The sequence below is a fragment of the Macaca mulatta genome, chromosome 8 (genome assembly GCF_049350105.2).
Source record: "Macaca mulatta isolate MMU2019108-1 chromosome 8, T2T-MMU8v2.0, whole genome shotgun sequence".
Taxonomy (NCBI): Eukaryota; Metazoa; Chordata; class Mammalia; order Primates; family Cercopithecidae; genus Macaca; species Macaca mulatta.
In genome coordinates this window covers 101,454,753-101,475,783 of record NC_133413.1, presented here as the reverse complement: position 1 = coordinate 101,475,783, position 21,031 = coordinate 101,454,753, and the positions used below count along the sequence as shown (strand labels likewise).

General features: G+C 33.5%; 1 protein-coding gene across 1 annotated transcript in view; it reads left to right on the top strand.

Moving 5' to 3' along the window:
- The window catches only part of PIP4P2 (phosphatidylinositol-4,5-bisphosphate 4-phosphatase 2), a 47,494-nt gene extending 26,463 nt beyond the window's left edge, over positions 1 to 21,031 (top strand). The window contains 3 exon segments of the mRNA NM_001193771.2: positions 6,099 to 6,151; positions 18,522 to 18,612; positions 19,440 to 21,031. Of these exon segments, the coding sequence (NP_001180700.1) occupies positions 6,099 to 6,151; positions 18,522 to 18,612; positions 19,440 to 19,583 (288 nt within the window). The 3' untranslated portion in view covers positions 19,584 to 21,031.

Below are 21,031 nucleotides of genomic sequence, written 5' to 3'. Positions count from 1 at the left end.
TGTGAAATGATTACCACAATCAAGTTAATTAGCATTTTGATTACTCTGTGTGTGTATGTGTGTGTGTGTGTGTGTGTGTCTTTGTGGTAAAAACACTAAAGATCTACCTTCTTAGTAAATTTCAAGTATATAATACAATATTGTTAACTATAGTCACTATACTGTACATCAGATCTTCAGAAATTATTCAGCCTGCCGAACTGAGACTTTGTACTCTTTGACTAAAATCTCCCCATTCCTTACCCACCTCAGTGCCTGGCAACCACCATTCTACTCTCTGCTTCTATGAATTAAACTATTTTACATTCCACATATAGGCATGATCATGCAATGTTTGTCTTCCTTGTCAGGCTTATTTCACTTAGCGTAGTATCTTCCAGGTTAATATATGTTGTTACAAATGACAAAATTCCCTTCTTTTTAAGGCTAAATAATATTTCGTTGTATGCGTATACCACAATTTCTTTATCCATTCATCTGTCGATGGAGATTTGGTTGTTTCCATATCTTGATTTTTATGAATAATGCTGCAATGAACTTGGGATTGTGATACTCCTACTTTATCCTTACCCCAACCTCTACCTTTAAAAGTATAGGTCAGCAATAGCTGACCTATTCTGGGTCTTTCAGTGTGAAGCAGCCTGCCGTCATTGACTTCTCTCTCTGTAGGTAGTCAAGTTTCAACATCCCTTTCACTAAGTGAGTTGCGAAGTCCATCTGCTTTCCATTGTCCAAAAATCTGAAGTCATATTCCATCTTTTTTTATCCTTATGGTATTATACATTTCAAAATTCATTTACTATTATTTTAGTCAGGTTTGAAAAAAATGGAAATGCATGCATTTATTCAATTTACTATATTTAACCAGAATTGCTAGGATTTTTCTGATTTAGTAGGGTAAGTCTCCTTTGTTACATTTATATATTATTGATTAAATCCGTGACTAAGTACATAAATTAGAAAATATACTTGGTGGGGATAGGTAACAACTTTCTTTTTAAAAAATCACTATAGGCTGGGCATGGTGGCTCATGCCTGATATTCCAGTGCTTTGAGAGACCAACATGGGAGGCTTGCTTGAGGCCAGGAGTTTGAGACTAGCCTGGGCAGCACAGAGAGACCCCACCTCTACAAAAAATTTAAAAATTAGCCAGGGGTAGTGGCATGCACCTATAGTCGTAGCTACTCAGGAGATTGAGGTGGGAGGATTACCTGAGCCCACGAGTTGGAGATTGCAGCAAGCTATGTTCATACCACTGCATTCCAGCCTGGGTGATAGAATGAGACCCTCTCTCTAAAATAAATAAACAAAAATCAGTATATACTGATTTAATATAAGCTAACACACTCTGTAGTTACCAATAGATATTAAATGAATTAACTAAATTAAATATATAAAGCATATTTGTTATTTTCTTTTTCATATGTGAACAAACTTTTGGAAGTAACACTTTTAAAATCTTCAATATAGATTTGTTTCAACCTACTTCTGGAGATCTCCCTTCCACAGCTACCTTGCATTCTTTCCTGTTATGTTTTATATTCCAAATATTTGCCATGGATAATCCTTGTAGCCACGTTACAAAAAGGAATGATTTTATTTATTTAATTATATATATATTGAGTGTGTACCAGGCACTGAGCTAGGTGCTAGGGAAACGGGTGAACAGGAAGCATAGTCTCTGCTTTCATGAAATTTTCTAATCTGATAGGAGACGAATGGATAGCAAAGACACAAGCCTGAAGAAGCACAAGGCTAGAATTTCGGCTTTTATTTTTCAGGAAAGTGATGATGATAGTCAAGAATAGAATAAAGAATTTGAGAGAGAATTGACTGTATTAATAGGGTAGAAAAGGGAATGAGGAAAAAAGAACAATAAAAAAGACAATTGTTATAAAGGTTTATATTTAATTTTTAGAATCATCTGGCAATGAATTCTAGAGAATGCTCTAAATTGAGAGTTTAGATAGATATGTATGTGCCATGGTTTTTATTATTTTAAAAAGTAATTTATACATTTAGATATTTTTCCCTAAGAAGAAAATTACTAAAGTAATGTGCAAGCCAGAGACTTACTTCTAAAGCTGGCTCTTTCAGGGACTAACTTCTAAAGCTGGCTCTTCCTTACTTAACATTCAGTGCAGGCAAGTGAATCATATTATCATATTAGCAGAGTAATTATGATTTGAAACTTTAATTCTTTAGCAAGAAAAGATGTTTTGGATTAAAATACAATATTTAAAGATGATTTCAAAATTTTCTAGAAAATAAAGTTTTTGATGATTAGGGGAACACTGTACACACCTATAGGAGAGGTACTGGTTACTTTTGAGAGTTTTGGATTAATGAGAGATGCTCAGTGTTATGAAGAATACACTGACTACAAAGTTCTTGGAGCCTTATCCTTATTATTATGCTGATCTTGAATAATCTTATATTCTCCATAATATGTTATTTGCCCTTCACACTGTTAATTATTAGGTTAATTCATTTACTCATTTCCTACTTTGTTTTAGACTTAGCTTGCAAGGTTCAAAGCAATTGAAATAAGTTACAAGATACATTAAATTCAATATGATTGAAAATAAAATGTGAAAAAAATCAGGAAAAATAATAAGTAGGGCAGGAAAAAAAAAACCTGAAGTCATGCATAATATAAGTATGCTAATATTTAGTCTAATACAGTTGATAAAACTAGGCTGAATCTTAGCTGAGTTTTCTAGAGTCAAAGAAAAGAAGAAAATATGACCTGTGACAAAATATTCAAGATATTTTATTGAAAAGATCACATAGGAAATGCTTTTCCTGAAATAATGAGCTCTCTCTCTCCTGCAAGAGATTTCTCTCAAGGATTAAGATAAAAGAACTATTGTGTGTGACAAGGCTTTTATCATTTTAAAAAATTTATACTTAAAAATAATTCAATTTTGATATTTTACCCCCGGAAAAAAACACAATTGCTGAAGTAATATGCAATCTAGAGAATAGCTTCTCTATATTCTCACAGCTTCCTTCTGTTTATAATAATATCTTTTAATATACCAGTGTTATAATGCTGAAGTTAAGTTTTCTAGGAAGTCACAATATTTACACTATTCATATCATAGCCTGTCTGGGACCATGGATAAATTTAAAAAAGCTAGATTTGTGTCTTCCAAAGTGTATTCAATGGCAAATTCATTTTATAGGTTAGTAACAGGTGTTTGTGAGTAAAGAGTTCCATGTTCATTGGAAATTGCTAGGATTAAAAAATTAAACAGAATTTAAAATAGGATATTCTTTAGCAGTTTTAGCATATACCATTGTATATATTTAAGAGGGAGTTTTTATATTGTATGTCCAAACATTTTTTACCCTCCAAACCATTTTGAGATCATCTCGCCTGAGTGGTGATTTGAAGGGCATTGTTCGAAAAATAATTTCCCAGAAGAATGAATTGACTTATAAAGCCTTTAGCTAGTTCTCCATGAATGCAAAGAAGTTTCTTAACACAGCTGAACAGCAGAGTTTACTATTACTTTTCTGTAGGGCCCATGGTCTCTGTTGCTGATGAAAGGCATATCCAGGTACTTTGTCAATCAACATTGACTGAGGATTGTTGTGCTTTAATAAAAGCGAACACAACTTGGTTCAAAGTTTACCCTGAAGTGGGCCAATTTAGTACCTTCAGGCAGGATCAGATTTTTTTCATTTGTATCTAGGGACAAATGGGTGCCATAGCAGGGGGGGATAACAGTTTTAACTTGAACATATTTCAAAGTGTTACCAGTTGCCTATTGTATCTATGTATCTGTGTATGTATGTATGTATGCATGTATCTATCTATCTATCTATCTATCTATCTATCTATCTATCTATCTCGGTAAGATACTATAAAATTAAATTAGTAGTTTTAAGCAATATAGCTTTTTTTTTTTTTTAAACAAATCTTCTAAGATTAGTTCCAAAATATATCTTGGGGAAACTCAATTTATCCATTACATGTTATAGAATAGTTAGAAATAAGTCAAATATTAGAAGATCTCTACTAAAAATGATTGGGTTTTAGAGAAGTTGTTTTTAATCTTGCTGATACAATTAAGATTTTTTTTTTTTTAGTCTAATGGGACTTAAGGTCTGGCAATAAAATTTTAAGAATCCAGAGGCCAGATTTTAGATGAGAGAATAGTACTAAGTCAACTTCTTTTCCAAAGCATAAGAATTGGTGTTCATTTGGATAAATTAAAAGAAAATTATTCTAATAATAGATGCTTTTTGTTATTAGTCTGCTCCATTTAAGTGAGTACTTGCAGATAACAGCAAAACCAGATGTGGTAGGTTGCTGGCAATGTAATACATTAATTACAGAATAAAGTCCCCACTGTTTGTCAGTTATCATTGATTTTATCATGCGTAATTTGTGTTAAAATGAAAAACACTATAAAATGATAACAGTGGACTAAACAGTCTCTTTAGGGGTCATCTGAAATACTGAAATTCCTATGTTAGTCTGTTAGGCTAAGTCTTGGATTTTGAGTTACTCTTGACTCAAAGGTTTCATAATTGCCTTCTCAAACCAGTTTGCTTCTTTTAACTATGAAAAACTTAAATTTGTTATTTATAAATAACATTTGAAATGACATCACAAGTTCAGTAACTATCCTAAGCCTATTACAGAAACATAAAGAAGCCCTTAATAATAGTTCTATATTCTTCCACTGCTTAATGTTCTGTACCAATTTCTGTAGAAATCTATATTAGTATCTGTTTAGCACATTAACTCAAGAATTTTTACTTTAAGAGCAGTTTTAAAATAAATCAACTTGTTACAAATTGATATTATAAGTAATTCTGTCATTATAAGTAATGAGAGAAATACTCTTGCTTGAAAAATAAGTGCCCTTGGTTTGACATTTGCAGATGTTTAAAAATAATCATTTTGTAAAGAGAGTGAACATTCATGTAAAGTTTTATTTCTCTTTAATTTATCTTGGGACTATATGTTCCTGTTGTGACTAAAAGAGATCATAACAAGGTTAACTAAATTTCATGATATTTGAAATAAAAATGAAGAGAAAGGAGTTTAGGAAACCCAAATTTATATGTTCTTTTCTTTAATCATAAAAGAAAAAGGTATGCATCAGATATATTCTAAAAGATATCTTCTATTGTGTAGAAAATGTTTGAATATCCACAAGTTATTGAAACCTCTGTATCTAGAATTTGAGCCTTCTGAAAAGAAAAATTGATGGCCTGGATTCCCAAATGAAACTTAATTTTAATAAAAATAAGTGGTTTTGATGATAAACTGCCAAAGTGCTTAAAGAAAATTTCCCCAAACTATCAAGGAAATACACCCTTTATAAGGAGGTATATAGAAAAGCAAACAAGACAGAAGAAGATTGTTAGAAAGTCATTGAACAAAATGTATTTCATGGGATAAAGATTTACTTTAAATTTATATTGCATATTCTTTCAAAGACTATCTATAACCAGTAAGTCATTTCAAGTATCTGAATAATACTCATATGAGGAAGGTAGCACATTTATTACTTACACTTACAGGAAGAAAATTGTACTAAGCAGTATGTTTTTGTTACATTATATAGGCAACGACAGAACAGAAAACAGTTCCCGAGTTCATTACTACCTGTATCTAATTCGTTTAGTTTATGTACTTAGTGAGTTTCTCACATAAGTAGAATAGTTTAATTTTAGTAATGAATCTAAATATTCAAGTATTTAAAAGGCCAGCCCTGAAGACTTAAATAAAAATAACTTTGATGGTATATGAAATATGTTTTTATTCCCTGGAAGTGAACTGAGACTTACTGAACAAAATGACCCCAATTATGATATTGTATTCAGTATTCATGTAAAGCAAACCTAGATTGCGTCAGAGCATTGGAAAAGTCATGGGAACTATTTCAGAGGAGGATCCCAAACTGTATTTTAAGAGAGGGAGAGAAGTGTTGGAGGGAAAAGCTCATGTAACCGTGAGAAGGTGATTGCTTCTGTTGTGATCCCTGATGACATTTAAAGGAAAAGAAATGTCTTATCAGATTGGATAGTTTTCAGTTGTTTTTCTTTTCAATTCCTCTCTTTATTTATTTTACAGTGGATGGAACTGAGGTTCAACACTCTGGCAAAATGCCCACACTGCAAAAAAATGTAAGTTCCCTACCATTGGAAATACTATTGAGAAATACTTAAGACAAATTTGAAGAGTTCAGAATTTTCACTTAAGTAGATTTTGATTTTAAGACATGCTGTGAAGTGAATGCATGCCAATATATTTATGCTTTTTAAGGCTAAAAACAAGACATCCTAAAACAAGTATATCCCATTTTGAAATTAAAATGATTAGGCTTGATCATCATCCCCTAAAGGAAAATCAATTTCTATTATAAGAAGTGAAATTGCTAAAATTATCAGTAACCTGGTTAGGAGATTATAATCCATTACAAATAATCCAACATTTACATTAATAAAATGGGCTGTAATCTAGGAGAAAACTCAAATTGTTCTGGACTTCATAATTAGGTAATTGTTGGCCTTTTTCATCTCCTGCCTAATAAGATTATTACTGATGGCAACGTTTATATAGTTATTTGTCTATCTTAACAATTTAGCCTATTTCTCTCTATTCCTAAATGATATACTTGATGAAAATAATATAAGGCAATATAAAATGAAAAATAATAGAAGATATTTTGATTAAACACATTTTATGGCATCGGTGTTGGGGGTCCCAAGACTACACCAAGGTTCCTTGGTTTTCTACAGGGACTCATATAAATTAATATAGAGTTGTACTCAGAGATATGATTTATTATAGCAAACGTATGCAAAGCAGAATCAGCAAAGGGAAAAGGCAGATGGAGTAAAGTCTGGAGGAAACTAGGGACAAGATTCCAAGAGGCCCCTCCCAATGAAGTATCCCAGCAGTGAATTATTACCATGCATGTACCATGTTGTCTACCAGGAGGCTCATTAGAGTCTTAGTACCCAAAGTTTCTACTGGCGCTGGTTACACAGGCACCTCCTATCTAGCACATATCAAAATTCCAAATTCCTGTTTGAATGGAATTTATGTTTAGCATAAACCATAGTGTTTACACAAACAATTTATACATAATAAGCCACTCTTACCAGTTACAGAATGATGGGAATTTTCCCCAAATCTAAATTTCTAGATGCCAGCTAAGGGCCAACCTTACAAGCAGGCTTTCTAAGGTTAGCAGTCTCAGGCCTGCTGTGTTAACTCTTTTCTGCACAGCATCTATTTTGATAATATTATTACAATTTAAAAAATTATTGTTATCCTCTTATATATGTGAATTATAACTTAAGCAAAGTAAATTAAACTGGAATGCTTAGACAATTCGATTTTTATTATTGAAAATAAGAGGTTTGAAATAATATTCATTTTTTAATTTGTGTGATCCTTAGTATGATATAAATACCTTATCTACATTGAGAGTTGAGAAATCCCAAGAATGGTTTATAGGAGAAGGTAATTAAAAAGTATTTGAAAAGTAGAATATGTGTAGCAAAATATCTCTATCTCTGCTAGATCTGATTTCAACTAAATATAGCTCTATAAGAATAACTTCTTCACAGCATGTTTTAGCTTATAAAAAAAAGTTTCTTTTTTATTTGTGAAATTAATCATTCTAATTCCTTACTGAATCCAATAGAAGTCTGTACATGGAGAAGCAAAGTGGATAAACCCTTAATACGTGCACAAAATAATATATATGTACTTGAGGGACACATCCATACTCCCCCCTCCAAAGTATGTGAATATGCATATGGATGATACATATTTCTGGGTATTATCTGTATTTTCATAAAAATGTACAAAATTAAATTGCAAATATATTCACAAAGAACATTAAAATGGAAATAAAGATCTTATAGAAAAGAAAAGACAGAGACTTTTTTTTTTGTTGTTGTTGTTGTTGTTGAGACAGAGTCTAGCTCTGTTGCCCAGTGGCACAATCTCAGCTCACCACAACCTCCACCTCCCAGGTTCAAGCAATTATCCTGCCTCAGCCTCCCAAGTAGCTGGGACTACAGGCACCTGCCACCACGCCTGGCTAATTTTTGTATTAGTAGAGGCAGGGTTTCACCATTTTGGCCAGGCTGGTCTCGAACTCCTGACCTCGGGTGATTCACCCGTCTCGGCCTCCCAAAGTGCTGAGAATACAGACATGAGCCACTGCGCCTGGCCTGGCAGACACCTTTGTGGTTAGCTGACTGTGTGCTAAGCAGAGTGATATTGCTTTATATATACATATATACTAGCTGTAATCTTTACAGCAATCCTGTAATACAGGGATTATTTTTGTAATTTTACAAATCAGCAACTCTTAAGAGAGGTTAAGGATTTTGCTCAAGGGACTTTCTTGGTTAATTATTTTCATACAATGGCAATATTTTTACTAATAAAGAAGTATTGAATGTCTGAATACTCTGATTTATTAAAAATCACAAGACAGTATATTAATATGAAGAAGAATTTGTATCAACTACTTAGGGAACAACTTATATAGAAATTCACATGGAATAAATCAGCTTAAACATTCTAAGAGAAAGGTCTGTAGAATTGGAGTCACATGCTAAACATGGGAGGACTCGAACCATTCATTACTTATTTGAGTGCAAATACTGTTATCACATGAACAATCCTAGCTGGTATCTAGATTTCTTTTCTTTTTGAATGTTCTCCTTCATAACAAAATGATGGGTCATCTGTTGGAGTAAGATTCTGAGACAGAATTTTATTTCTTTAAACACAAATATCCTAAAATTAGTTTTAAGTTACAGAAGTTGGTAAATTTATTACTATGAAGCAAGTGTGTTATGTGCTTTTATCTCACAAAATGTGTGGGGAAAGCTTCCCCTAGAGCTCCAAAGAGCGAGGGACATTTTCTCATATTGCTATTTCTTACTCGAATGGTAGCTGGTACTATGGTAGCTAAAGGTGATGTTGTTCTTTTAATTAGGTGGCTTGTAGCCACTGCCAGACTGAAGGTGTACTTGTAGCATTCTGAAATACAGTTTGGACTATGTTTCTATGTAAATGTTATAATAGACATATGACTAGTAGAGCCATTGATTTAATCAATGATAATTATCATTGAATATCATTTCTTTTACATCACTGATGTACTTTTTTGTGAATCACCTCCTGCCGTTTTAAACAATAGTGGACTTATTCTCAAGTGTTACCCTTTTATTTTGCTGTCTAGTGTTATATTTTATAATTATTCATTAATTCAGCAAACAATTCTGTGCTAAGTACTGGTTGCTTGAAATAAAAGACATAATCTCACCTTCAAGGAATTTAGTCTTGTGGGCATAGTGGGGAGAATAGCTAATGACTATAAAGTTTTAAGTGCTTTGAAAGAGGTATGACCAGAATGCTCTGCTTTGAAGAGTCCCTAATCCAGATTAGAGGGAAAGGGATCATGAGTAAAGGTTTTCAGGAGAGAGTGATATATGAACTAAGTTATAAAAGATGAGTGAGAATTGTGTGAAAAAGAGGGTGGGATAATACACTGTAGAAGGAGCTACCTGTGCAAAAGTACAAAGGAGTCAGAGTGTAGATGTACTAGTAAGGAAATGGAATGGATAGGACTGAATGTGAAGGTATGAGAGAGAGAGATTGGGATCAAGAATGACCCTATTTCTGAGAGGCTGTAGAACCATTCACTGAGACAGAAAATGCAGGATCTAGAAGAAATGTGTCTGGCAGAAGATGATAAATTCATTTTCAATGTATTAGATATAGAATAGTAGGTTTGCTAGATTGGTTAATCATCATTCCATCTATCTGCTTTTCAAAGCAGAAATCTTGGATCAATATAGCCATGGCTTCTCCATTCCTTCACCAAGATAACTGAGAGTTGAAAAAATTCTGTATTCATCAGATCTTTACAAATGTATAGCTTTGTAATTTATCTAAATTGTTCTATATTCCTAAGTGTCCTCGATTGACTCCCCATTTCCCAAAACAGCTATCTCCAGATATCTACTATTCCTCCTAAACCCCCACCTAACCCCCACGTCAGTACCCCAACTCTCCAAGTCTCATCCAACGAATTGCCTCCTATCTCTGAAATAATTGAGGCTATCTGTGAATTCTCTCATTTTTGTATTTCATACTCGTAAACCTCTCTATCCATACTCACTTCATTTCCTCTTCTCAGAGGGATGCAGGTCTCTTCTTTCAAAGGCTTACACTTTCATTTGATTATTGCACCCCATTCTCTCTGGAGTAAGGCACAATTAGCCATCCGTCCCCAGTGGGTCACTGAATTTGCTCTAATGAAATTCACATCCCAATAATAAATTCCAATATTTTGATTCTCATCCTGCTTGTTTTCTCTGTAGCATTTGATACTATTGATCATCCTGGGCGTGCTGATTAATTTTAGGTGTCAACTTGACTGGATTAAGGAATGTCTAAAGAAATGGTAAAGCATTAACTCTGGATATGTCTAAGAGGGTGTTTCTAGAGGAGACACGTGTGTAAATCAGTGGACTGAATGGAGAAGATCTGCCCTCAGTGTGAGCAGGTACCATCCAATTGGCTGGGGGCCCGATAGAAAAAAAAAAAAAAGGGCAGTGGAAAGGCGATTTTCACTCTTCTGGAACTTGGACACTCTTTTCCTGCCCTTGAACATCAGAACTCCAGGCTCTCTGGCCTTTGGACTCTGGGACTTACACCAGTGGTTCCTCAGCTCTTCAGACCTTCCTCCTCAGACTGAGAATTACACCGCTGGCTTCCCTGATTCTGAGGCTTTTGGACTTAGACTGAGCCACACTACCAACAGTCCAGGATTTCCATCTTACAGATCCCCTGTTGCAAGACTTCTCAGCCTCAATAATCCCAGTAACCAGTTTCCTTAATAAATTGCCTCTTGTCTATCCTATCAATCAATCAATCATCTATCTCCTATTGGTTCTGGCTTTCTGGAGAACCCTAATACAATGGTTTCTTTTTTCTTTTTCTTTTTTTCTTTTTTTTTGAGACAGAGTCTCGCTCTGTCGCCCAGACTGGAGTGCAGTGGCGCAATCTCGGCTCACTGCAAGCTCCGCCTTCCGGGTTCACGCCATTCTCCTGCCTCAGCCTCCCGAGTAGCTGGGACTACAGGCGCCCGCCACCACGCCCGGCTAATTTTTTGTATTTTTAGTAGAGACGGGGTTTCACTGTGTTAGCCAGGATGGTCTCAATCTCCTGACCTCGTGATCCACCTGCCTCGGCCTCCCAAAGTGCTGGGATTACAGGCGTGAGCCACCGCGCCCAGCCTACAATGGTTTCTTTTCCTTAAAATTTGTTTTCTTGGTTTCCAGATACTGCTTTCTTCTGAGTTTCTCTTACTTCTCACAACTCTTCTTTGTTGGCTTTATTTTCTCTTCCAAGTTGTTAAATTTTGCTATTCTCCAAAGTTGGAACTTGACTGCACTTTATCCGGGTGTTCTCTTAGGTTCCTATGTCATTTAGATGCCATTAATTGACCCCAGATATTTCTTTGGAGCTTCAGATGTAAATATACTATCTCTATTCGCTATCTAACGTAGAGTTATTTCAACTTGGTATCTCATGGTCATTTCAAACACAACCTGACCCAACATTCCCACCTTACTCTGCAAACCAGTCTCCCATGTGTATTGATAAATATATTATTTTCTTTTTCAACCCCACATTATTTCTAGAAAAAGATTATGTTAATGAATGTCACCCTGTCTGTCCGACTGACCAACCAAGAAATATTAATGTATTTTCATCATTCTCCATATTTAAATGGTAATATCCTATCAATTATGTCCCTTGACATTTTAATTCTATCCTCTTATTCTCATGATTTCTACTTTAGTTCATGTATTCAGCATCTCTCACCAGAACTATTGCATTGGTTTTCTAATTTATCTCTTGACCTCCAATCCTGCAGTTATCTATTCATTTACTGGAGTAGTAGTCCCTAAATGCATATATCATTTTAGATTCTCTGGCATCATATCTTTTAGTGGCTCCCAATTTTGTAGCCATGGCATTCAGTTGTGCAAGTTGTATGCTGCACAACCTGAAGAGGTACAATTTCCATTGTTATTTTAGGTTTGTATATTTAGTTTCATATAAATTATTCTGAGGACTTCTTTTACTTATTGGCATAAATGTACCATATGGTTTGCTATCAGCCCATTGCCTAAAATCCAAAATAAAACTCCAAACTTCTGTTAGTTTTTGCCTAACTTTTCTAGTGATATCTTTGCTTTCTTCTATCTCTACACACACAACCTAGTTGTTCCTACCCCAACAAACTGTACTTCTACTTCTACAAACATATTATGCAGTTTCTTTCTTCTGTTCCTGAGTCTTATCCTGCTGGACCTAGAATGACCTGGCTACTCCTTTTCTCACTCCTGTATACCTAGAAACCCTTATTTAACCTCAAAAATTAGCTGAAACATCCCTTGCTTCTACTATTCATCGGTAGAAACCTTCTGTGGCAGAAGGATTATTCTGCTGCTTGTTCCTTGAACACATTTTCTCTTCACACCTGAACAATTCTAATGTCATCAGCTGAAATGACTTACTCCCCCATCTATTCACATTTTACCCATCCTTAAGTCTCGTGTAATAAAGCCATCTCTGGCTGCCTTGTCTGAAAATTTTAACATAAAGAACATTGTTTGCCACCTTTTCCCCTTATAAATTCCTATAGCACTAGCTACACTAGCATTTTCCCGGTGTTCTTCATAATCCTAGTGTTTCATAAGGTATTTTTATGAAGCGAAAGATTAATAATTTGAAGAGTGAATAGTTACATGTTTGAGAGCATTGAATGGTCTTTTCAGCTTGGAGATTCACTGTCTACATTTTTGTATATGCCCTTGACTTTCACATCCAGTAATATAAAAAGCCAATTAACTGTAAAAATCATCCTTTTAAATGCATAGCTCAGCTCATATGACAGTTAAGAAAATCCCCAGGGACCAAAAATTAAGATTAAGTGACAACCAGGACTATCCTGAAGGTACTTGCCAATACTAGGGATCTAGAGCCTTGGAAGAACGAGAGAGAAGGTGTTGGCCTCACACAAGGTAGAGGGATTGGAATACTGCCTGCTCCCAATAAAGTACTTAAAGTACTCTTCCCCCAGAAAAGAGTAAGTCAGGAAAAAGAAATCAACCAGAAAAGGAAGATTGCAAAGGAAAAAATTTATAAGAACAGTGAATTTAGGTTCATATTTTATATCACTTATGTGATCTAGGAAAACCTAGTTCCAGAAACTGACTTAAAATTTAGGGTTAGTATCAGTCTAGGGAGCCTGAGAAAAGCAAATGAAAGTTCTGTGTGTAGGAAAGCACCCCCAAACTATGCATGCCAAGATTTTTTTCATATTAAGATCAGCCAAAATGGTTTTCAACAAAAGTTACTAGTCATAGGAGGAAACAAGATTCCAGAAGCATAATCAACATTGCACAAGCAGCGTAATTGACTTCTAAAAACTTCAGATTTGTAATTATTAAGTATGGAGTAGGTTAAAACTATGCCTAAGATATTTTAAAATAGAAAGAAGATAAAACAAATAAGACTATTTAAAAATTATCAGGTACTCACAAAAATGTATAGATGAGTGTTTGTAGCAAATTTGACACATGCAACAGCTTGGATGAATTGAATTTATGCTGAGTAAAAAAAAAAAAAAAAAAAAACTAGCCATACAAGGTTACCTGCAGTAAGATTTCATTTATGTAACATTTTTCAAATGACAAAATTGTAGAAATAGAGAACAGATTAATGATGGTGTGGCAGGCACAGGGTATGGGATGGGCAGAAAGGAGGGTGTGATTATGAAAGGATCCTTACAGTGATAGACTGTTCTCTATTTTGACTGTAGCGATAGACACATGAACCTAAATGTGATAAAATTGCATAAAATTAAAGACAAATCCATACTCATATAACTGAGAAATCTGAATATTGGTGGATTGTATGAATGTTAATATCCTTTTTATAATATCGTATTATAATTTGCAAGATTTACTATGGGGGAAATAGGGCAAAGGATACATGATATTTCTTTATTTATTACAACTGCTTGTGAATCTATAATTGTCTCAAATAGAAATTTGCAAAAATAACCAGATAGATATAGAAAGAAGCATTAGAACTTTCAGAAATTATTACAGAAATTAAAATACACATACAGTTTAAAGAACAGATCAGCTAAAGGTGAAGACTAAAGTTGTGAATTGGAAGATAGAGGTAAGTGAATTACCCAGAATCCAGCATAGAGAGACAAAGATGAATGTAAGATTAAGAGAAAATATATTATTAAGATACTTATTATATATCTGATCTGGAAAGAACAAATAAAGAATGGGATATGGCATTTTAGGAGATAATCTCAAAGAATTTTCGGATCTATGAAAGATACAAATTTTTATATGCAAAAATAATAATGAAATCCAAGCAGCATAAGTAAATGTGTTACAGTGAAATTGTAGAAAACCTAAGAGAAATAGAAGGTAATTAAAAGCAGAGAGATAAAAGGCATATTTTCAATAAGAAAAGGATAACAGTTCTGTCAGCAAATGTCTCAACCACAAAAATAGAAGCCAGAAAACAATTTTTAAAATACATCAAAAATACTAAGAGAAATTAACTGTCAAACTGGTATTATACACCTATCTAAACCATCAAAGAATAATGAAGGTAAAATAAATATATTTTCAAAAGCAAAACCAACAAACCTACAAACAAACAAAACCCAGGGTATCTACCATCCTGGTACTCTTACTAAAAAAAACTGCTAAATGATGAACTAGGGAATATGAACAAATATTCCAGAAGAAATTTCTGCAATGCAGGAAGGAAAGGTAAACCAAGAAACTGTAACAATTCACCAGAAACACTGACTATATAAAATAGCAAAAATGACAATATCAATTTATATTAATGCTAATGAATTTTGAGAAACAAAAATACAATAAAACTGAAATATTGGAAAACAATAGCATTAAGATGCTAGTGGAATGTTTGGAGTTAAAAATTTCTAAAATCCTTGTATTTATCAGGACAGTGGATTTAATGATTGGCTTTAGTTTTTAAAGGGTATATAAGTTAAAATTTTAAGTGCAACTGCCAAATGATTGAAATAAATTATGAAACTTTCAGAATAATAAGAGAAAAATGAAATAAAAGACTCATGGTCAATATAAAAGAAGTCTGGAAATAAAAGTAGAAAAGCAGAAAATACAGGCATAGTAGAAAGCCAAAACAAGATGTCAGAAATAGTCCATGTATATCATTAGACTAATCTTGCTAGTAAAACTTAACAGAAATGGTAAGACTAGATGTAAGAACAGCTATATACAATTTGAAGAAGGAACACATGAAATATTAGAACATAGAATGAAAGCATAAGGATAGAAAAAGATACAACCATGAATCACTAACCAAAGGAAAAGACATACCAGGCAAACACTAGCCAACATTAAAGTGTAATGTTAATATCAATTAAAATAACAGAGACTGCTGTTCTCTTCTTTTTTTTATTAGTATACCTCTGAATTTGACTAGCCACCCAGCTAAAGATGGATTTCCTAGCCTGTCTTGCAGATAGTGTGGCCGTGTTTAAGTTAGGACCAATGGAATGTGAACAAAAGTGATGAGTGCAGTTTTTTGATGCTCTCCTTAAAGACAAAATTGCCTGTCTTGGTTTTCTCTCTCCTCTTTGAATTGAGTGGAAAAGCCAACTGGCAGGAACGTTGTTACCTGTGTAGAGTTTGGCAATACCAATTCATCAGGGAATAGAGCTGACTGCCAACCCTAGGCTCTACCTTTAAGTTTTAGATGCTAGAAGAATAAACTTCTTTTTAAACTTCTGTATTCTGAATTTCTGAATGTTATGTTCCTTTCTCTCTACAACCTTGCCAGCATCTGTTATTTTTTGACTTTTTAATAGTATTAATTTTGACAGGTGGGAGATGGTATCTCATTGTGGTTTTTATTTGCATTTCTCTAATGATCAGTGATGTTCAGCTTCTCACAGAATTGTTGGCTGCATGTATGTCTTCTTTTGAAAAGTGTCTGTTCATGTCCTTTGCCCACTTTTTAAAGGGCGGGGTTTTTTTTCTTAAGTTCTCATAGATGCTAGATATTAGACCTTTGTCAGATGCATAGTTTGCAAAATTTTTCTCCCATTCTGTAGGTTGTCTGTTCACCCGGTTGATAGTTTCCTTTGATGTGCAAAAGCTCTTTAGTTTAATTAGATGTCATTTGTCGATTTTTGCTTTTCTTGCACTTTCTTTTGGTGTCGTCATCGTGAAATCTTTGCCTGTTCCTATGTCCAGAATGGCATTGCCTAGGTTGTCTCTCAGGGTTGTTATAGTTTTAAATCTTTGCCTGTTCCTATGACCAGAATGTCATTGCCTAGGTTGTCTTCCAGGGTTGTTATAGTTTTATAGTTTACATTTAAGTCTTTAATCCATCTTGAGTTAATTTTTAAATTTGGTATGAGGAAGGAGTCCAGTTTCAATGTTCTGCATATGGCTAGCCAGTTATTCCAGCACCATTTATTGAATAGGGAATCCTTTCCTCATTGCTTGTTTTTGTCAGGTTTGTCAAAACCTATTTGATCAGATAGTTTAAGTTTGTAAGTGTGTGGCCTTATTTCTGGGTTCTCTAGTCTGTTCAGTTGATCTGTGTGTCTGTTTTTGTACCAGTAATATATATTGCATGTAGATACCACATATGTATTAAATGTGTAAGAGATGTTATGATTAATAGGTGCTTGTTGGTCATTGCCTTATCCTGTGAGGAGATGGCACTTGAGTTGTAGAGTAGCAGTAGGTTATTTTTTTCTGAGAAGATTTCTCAGATGTAGTGACTATTTAATTTGAGTGATGAAAAAGGAGCACAGATTTTCTAAGCAGAATTTATGCACTGAAATTAATGTACTAAAGTGTATTCTCTTGGCTCACAGAAAAGCTGCTCTAATATTCACTTAGAAACTTTTGACTTATTCAATACATAATTCTAATAAGCTTAGTTGGCTTCTAGTGAATCGTATATTACAAACTGACAAAGACAGATACACAGGCAGTGATAAGAAACAACAACCAGTTGTGATGTATAAGGCAGGAAAAACCACCAGTGGATGCATAGAAATTAAAACCAAAAATAGACTAGGGCTAAATGTTACATAAAGGCAATGAATTCTACATGCCCTAGTAACTCTAGATAGCAAGCTGTACAATATAGTAATTAATGGTGGTCCCCAGGTCATCCAGATGTTTGTGTTTGGGCTCAAGAATCCAAGAAAATTTACTATGGTATATTTGCAACAAACTTCATCAGTTTTTCAAAAAGATTTGGAAATTAAAGGAAATAATTTTGTATGCAAAATTAACCTATTTGGAATCGCATGTTTCTAAATCATTTCTAGTAAGTGATGAATTTCTGTATTTTACTTATTCATCAGACATTCTTTGAGAAGTTATTGTATGTTAGGCATAATCTTGACACTGACCTCACAAAGGTGAATCAGATACTTCAGTGTCATTCACTAACAATATGCCTTGCATGTAGTATACAGTAATAAATATATGTACGTTAAGACAGAGAAGAAAGTGCTAATTTGGCTACTGATTTCTGCTATAACTTATATCATTTGAAAATTACCACAATTAGAAATGGGGAGGGTTAATACTATTAGATTAGGAATTTCAACTGAGTGGCACAGTAGAGGGTTTTTAACAGTATGTATTAAAAACAATTCAAAAAGTTTAATCCCTTTAATTTGTAATCCTAATTCTAAATTTAAAAAATCTTAAGAATGATTAAAAATAAGCACAATGCTTTTAAATGATACTTTGTTGGCATTATGTATAATAATGAACACACTTTAATGTACAATAGTAGAAAATTTGTTAATTATGTTATATTCATCCATCAGAATTTTAGTTTGAGAATATTATGGGAAAAAGTTTATGCTATACATTGGTAAGGTACAAAATTGGCTAGAGGAAAGTATGCAAAAATACTGCGTGACTATTTTTTGATATTGGGATCATAGGTAATTTTTTCTTTTCCTTTTTATTGTTTCTTTCCTTTTTATTCTACTTTCTAAATTTTTAACATAAACACATACTGTTTTAACTGTAAAAAAAAATCAAATGCTATTTGTAAGATAGCTCTTTTTCCATTCTGAAGTAGATTCTTTGGAAATAAACTCTTATCTTGGGAGATTAGCAGGTACTACAGTGGATTTCTGTGGATATTATCAATGACCAAGGCTTGAACTTTGTTTAAAGCCACAGTAATATCACAAATTCACCCTAAACGATTTTATCATCCATTAAAAATGACATGTTTAATGCATGTTCTTGTCTATAAAGTTGAAGCAATGAATAAAAAGTATATAATATTAATAAAGCCATAGATAAGAACTCACAAAAATGAAATAGAGAATTTTTATGTAAACATTTAATGTTCTCTTTTGCTTTCATGAATTTGCAGCTCCTCAGTGGGTAGTGCACTTCCACGAAGACGCTGCTGTGCATACATTACCATTGGAATGATATGTATTTTCATTGGAGTTGGATTAACTGTGAGTATTACTTTGATGTTAGAATTCTGTCCTCTCAACTTTATCAGTAGTCAGTCATGAGGCCTGTGACAACCTTCAGGGATGCGTGAAGAGTCTGCATCCTTGGCATGCCAGCCCTAGAAGCTTCTGAATGATTATAAGCAATCAGAAACCCAATCCACGGATCTCTTTTTGATTGAACTCACCTATCCAGGTGAAATGGTGTCTTTGTACTTACTGTTGGGGATTTTATCATCTATATAGCAAAAGCCCATTTTTAAAAAATTCAGTGCCAGAACTAATTTTGTATAGCTATGGGGTATCTTATTATTCAACGCAACATTCATTCAGCTACAGAGATCTGAAAAACCACTCTTCACTTTATCCAAATCAAGCAGTGATTTATTACCAATATGAGGATGGCTTATTTTTAGGGGAGACTGGAGCTGAGCAGTTAGCATGGGAATTATGCCAGAAGAGGAAGATAATCCCTTTTGCTGCCATTTCCATGCTCCTTTGTTTGTCAGTACAACTAGTCCCTTATTATTAGCAATGTCCTATTTGTGTCCCATGATAGTAAGAAGTTACATAGATTAAATTCCTTGTAGAGATAAGGAATTTAATCCTTAGTGTGCTTTTTTGTTTACTTCATAACATTTGTAGTTAATACAAGTAGCAGTATGGTCTATCAGTTGCAGTCAACAGATACACCTACTCTTATAAGGATTTTGTGTATTCAGTCTGGGGGTATGTTTCATAACAATCACATGTAAGCTGATACAAGTTCTCTAAGCAGATATTTTCTTAACGTTTCTAATCTTCTGTTTTTATATTGCTTTTTACTTTAGGTTGGCACCCAAGATTTTGCAAGGCGATTTCGAGCAACCTATGTTTCTTGGGCAATTGCTTATCTCCTAGGGTTGATCTGCCTTATCCGAGCTTGTTATTGGGGAGCCATAAGAGTCAGTTATCCAGAACACAGTTTTGCATAAGCTTGTTTATGATTCATTGATGCAGGTGAGAGTGTCTAGCAGTTCTTGGTAAGCTACTCTGGACATCTTTAAATTATTTATCCTAATGGATTCCATTCTGGTTTATGTATAATAGTTTCAAGACTTTGGGAGTCTTTTATGAACAAATGCTCATTGCACTACATTATATGCAAATTGTTTTGCTGCTAGGTTTTCAACATTTGAATAATAAAGCCTTTTCATGTTCTTTTACATCTCTTATAGATATTTTTGGATTTGTTACCAAACATTACATTTACTCTCACCCTTTTATTATTTTTAAATAAGTTATTTCATTACTTGCTGATATGTGAGTATTCCTAAGTGTTTATAAATATTTCTACAATAGTTTCACATTTATATTTACATTTTAAACAGTATCAAAATTGCTTGCTTAAAACCTAAGCAATATGCATTTTGCTTGAACTGCTTACTGTAACTTTAACCTAAGATTATAGTGACCTTATTCAGGAAAAAGAAAATTTAGTGTACCTTCAAAGACTTGACATTCTTGTCAGAGGAAAAAAAAATTTCTAGATACTGTATGCTTGTTTTGTGTTGTTTGTAGAAAGATAAAATATTTTGGTAGTAATTTAAAATACAAGAATGAATATTTATTTGTCCACAGTTGGAGATGTTGGATAAATGTCTTTTCTCAAAGATGACAGGACTTTTGTCTCTCATTTTTGTCTTTTTATTACCAGTTATAAAAGATCTGGTCTGGATTTATGGAATTTATGTTTATCAGCTCTATGTATTCCCTTATAGAGGCTGGAGGAAGTATTTCACATAATATGTTTTCTAATACTTAACCATTTATTCAAAGATATATTTACATTGGGTTGTGCCCCTTTTCCTTAGATCATGGTAAATTTTTCTTATTGAGGTAATTATGTACTATTTATATTTGAAGGAAGCTTATGACATTTTACAGTAGCTAAAATGTTGAGATTAGAGGTACTTTTACTATTCTTCTCAAAGGTAACTGATCAGATAATTACCCAAATTATTCAAGAAAATAGATCGGTGATAAAGAACAACATAGTTTTCTTAAGAATTCATGGAAATTTATGGAATCAGCTCTCGCACTGCCCATCTTTGCAGTTTTGAAAAAGAAATTGCTTAATCACAAATGTTCTACAGTCTTTAAATGTAGTAGAATTAGAATTAGACAGTGAGATCATCTGAGTAAATTAATTGGTGATTCCAGAGATAAGACTAATATTTTAAATTATTTATGTTACTGATTAGTATAAAAACGTACTCATCACAGAATTTGAAACAAAGTACATGTACACTTCAAAGAGTAAATGACAGATGTATAAATGCTGTAGCTCAGGATTATATGTACCTTTAAAAATACACTAATAAAGATTATTGTTCAAAAAATTACCTTGTTTTATTCCATTAAAAATAATATGTCACTTCCA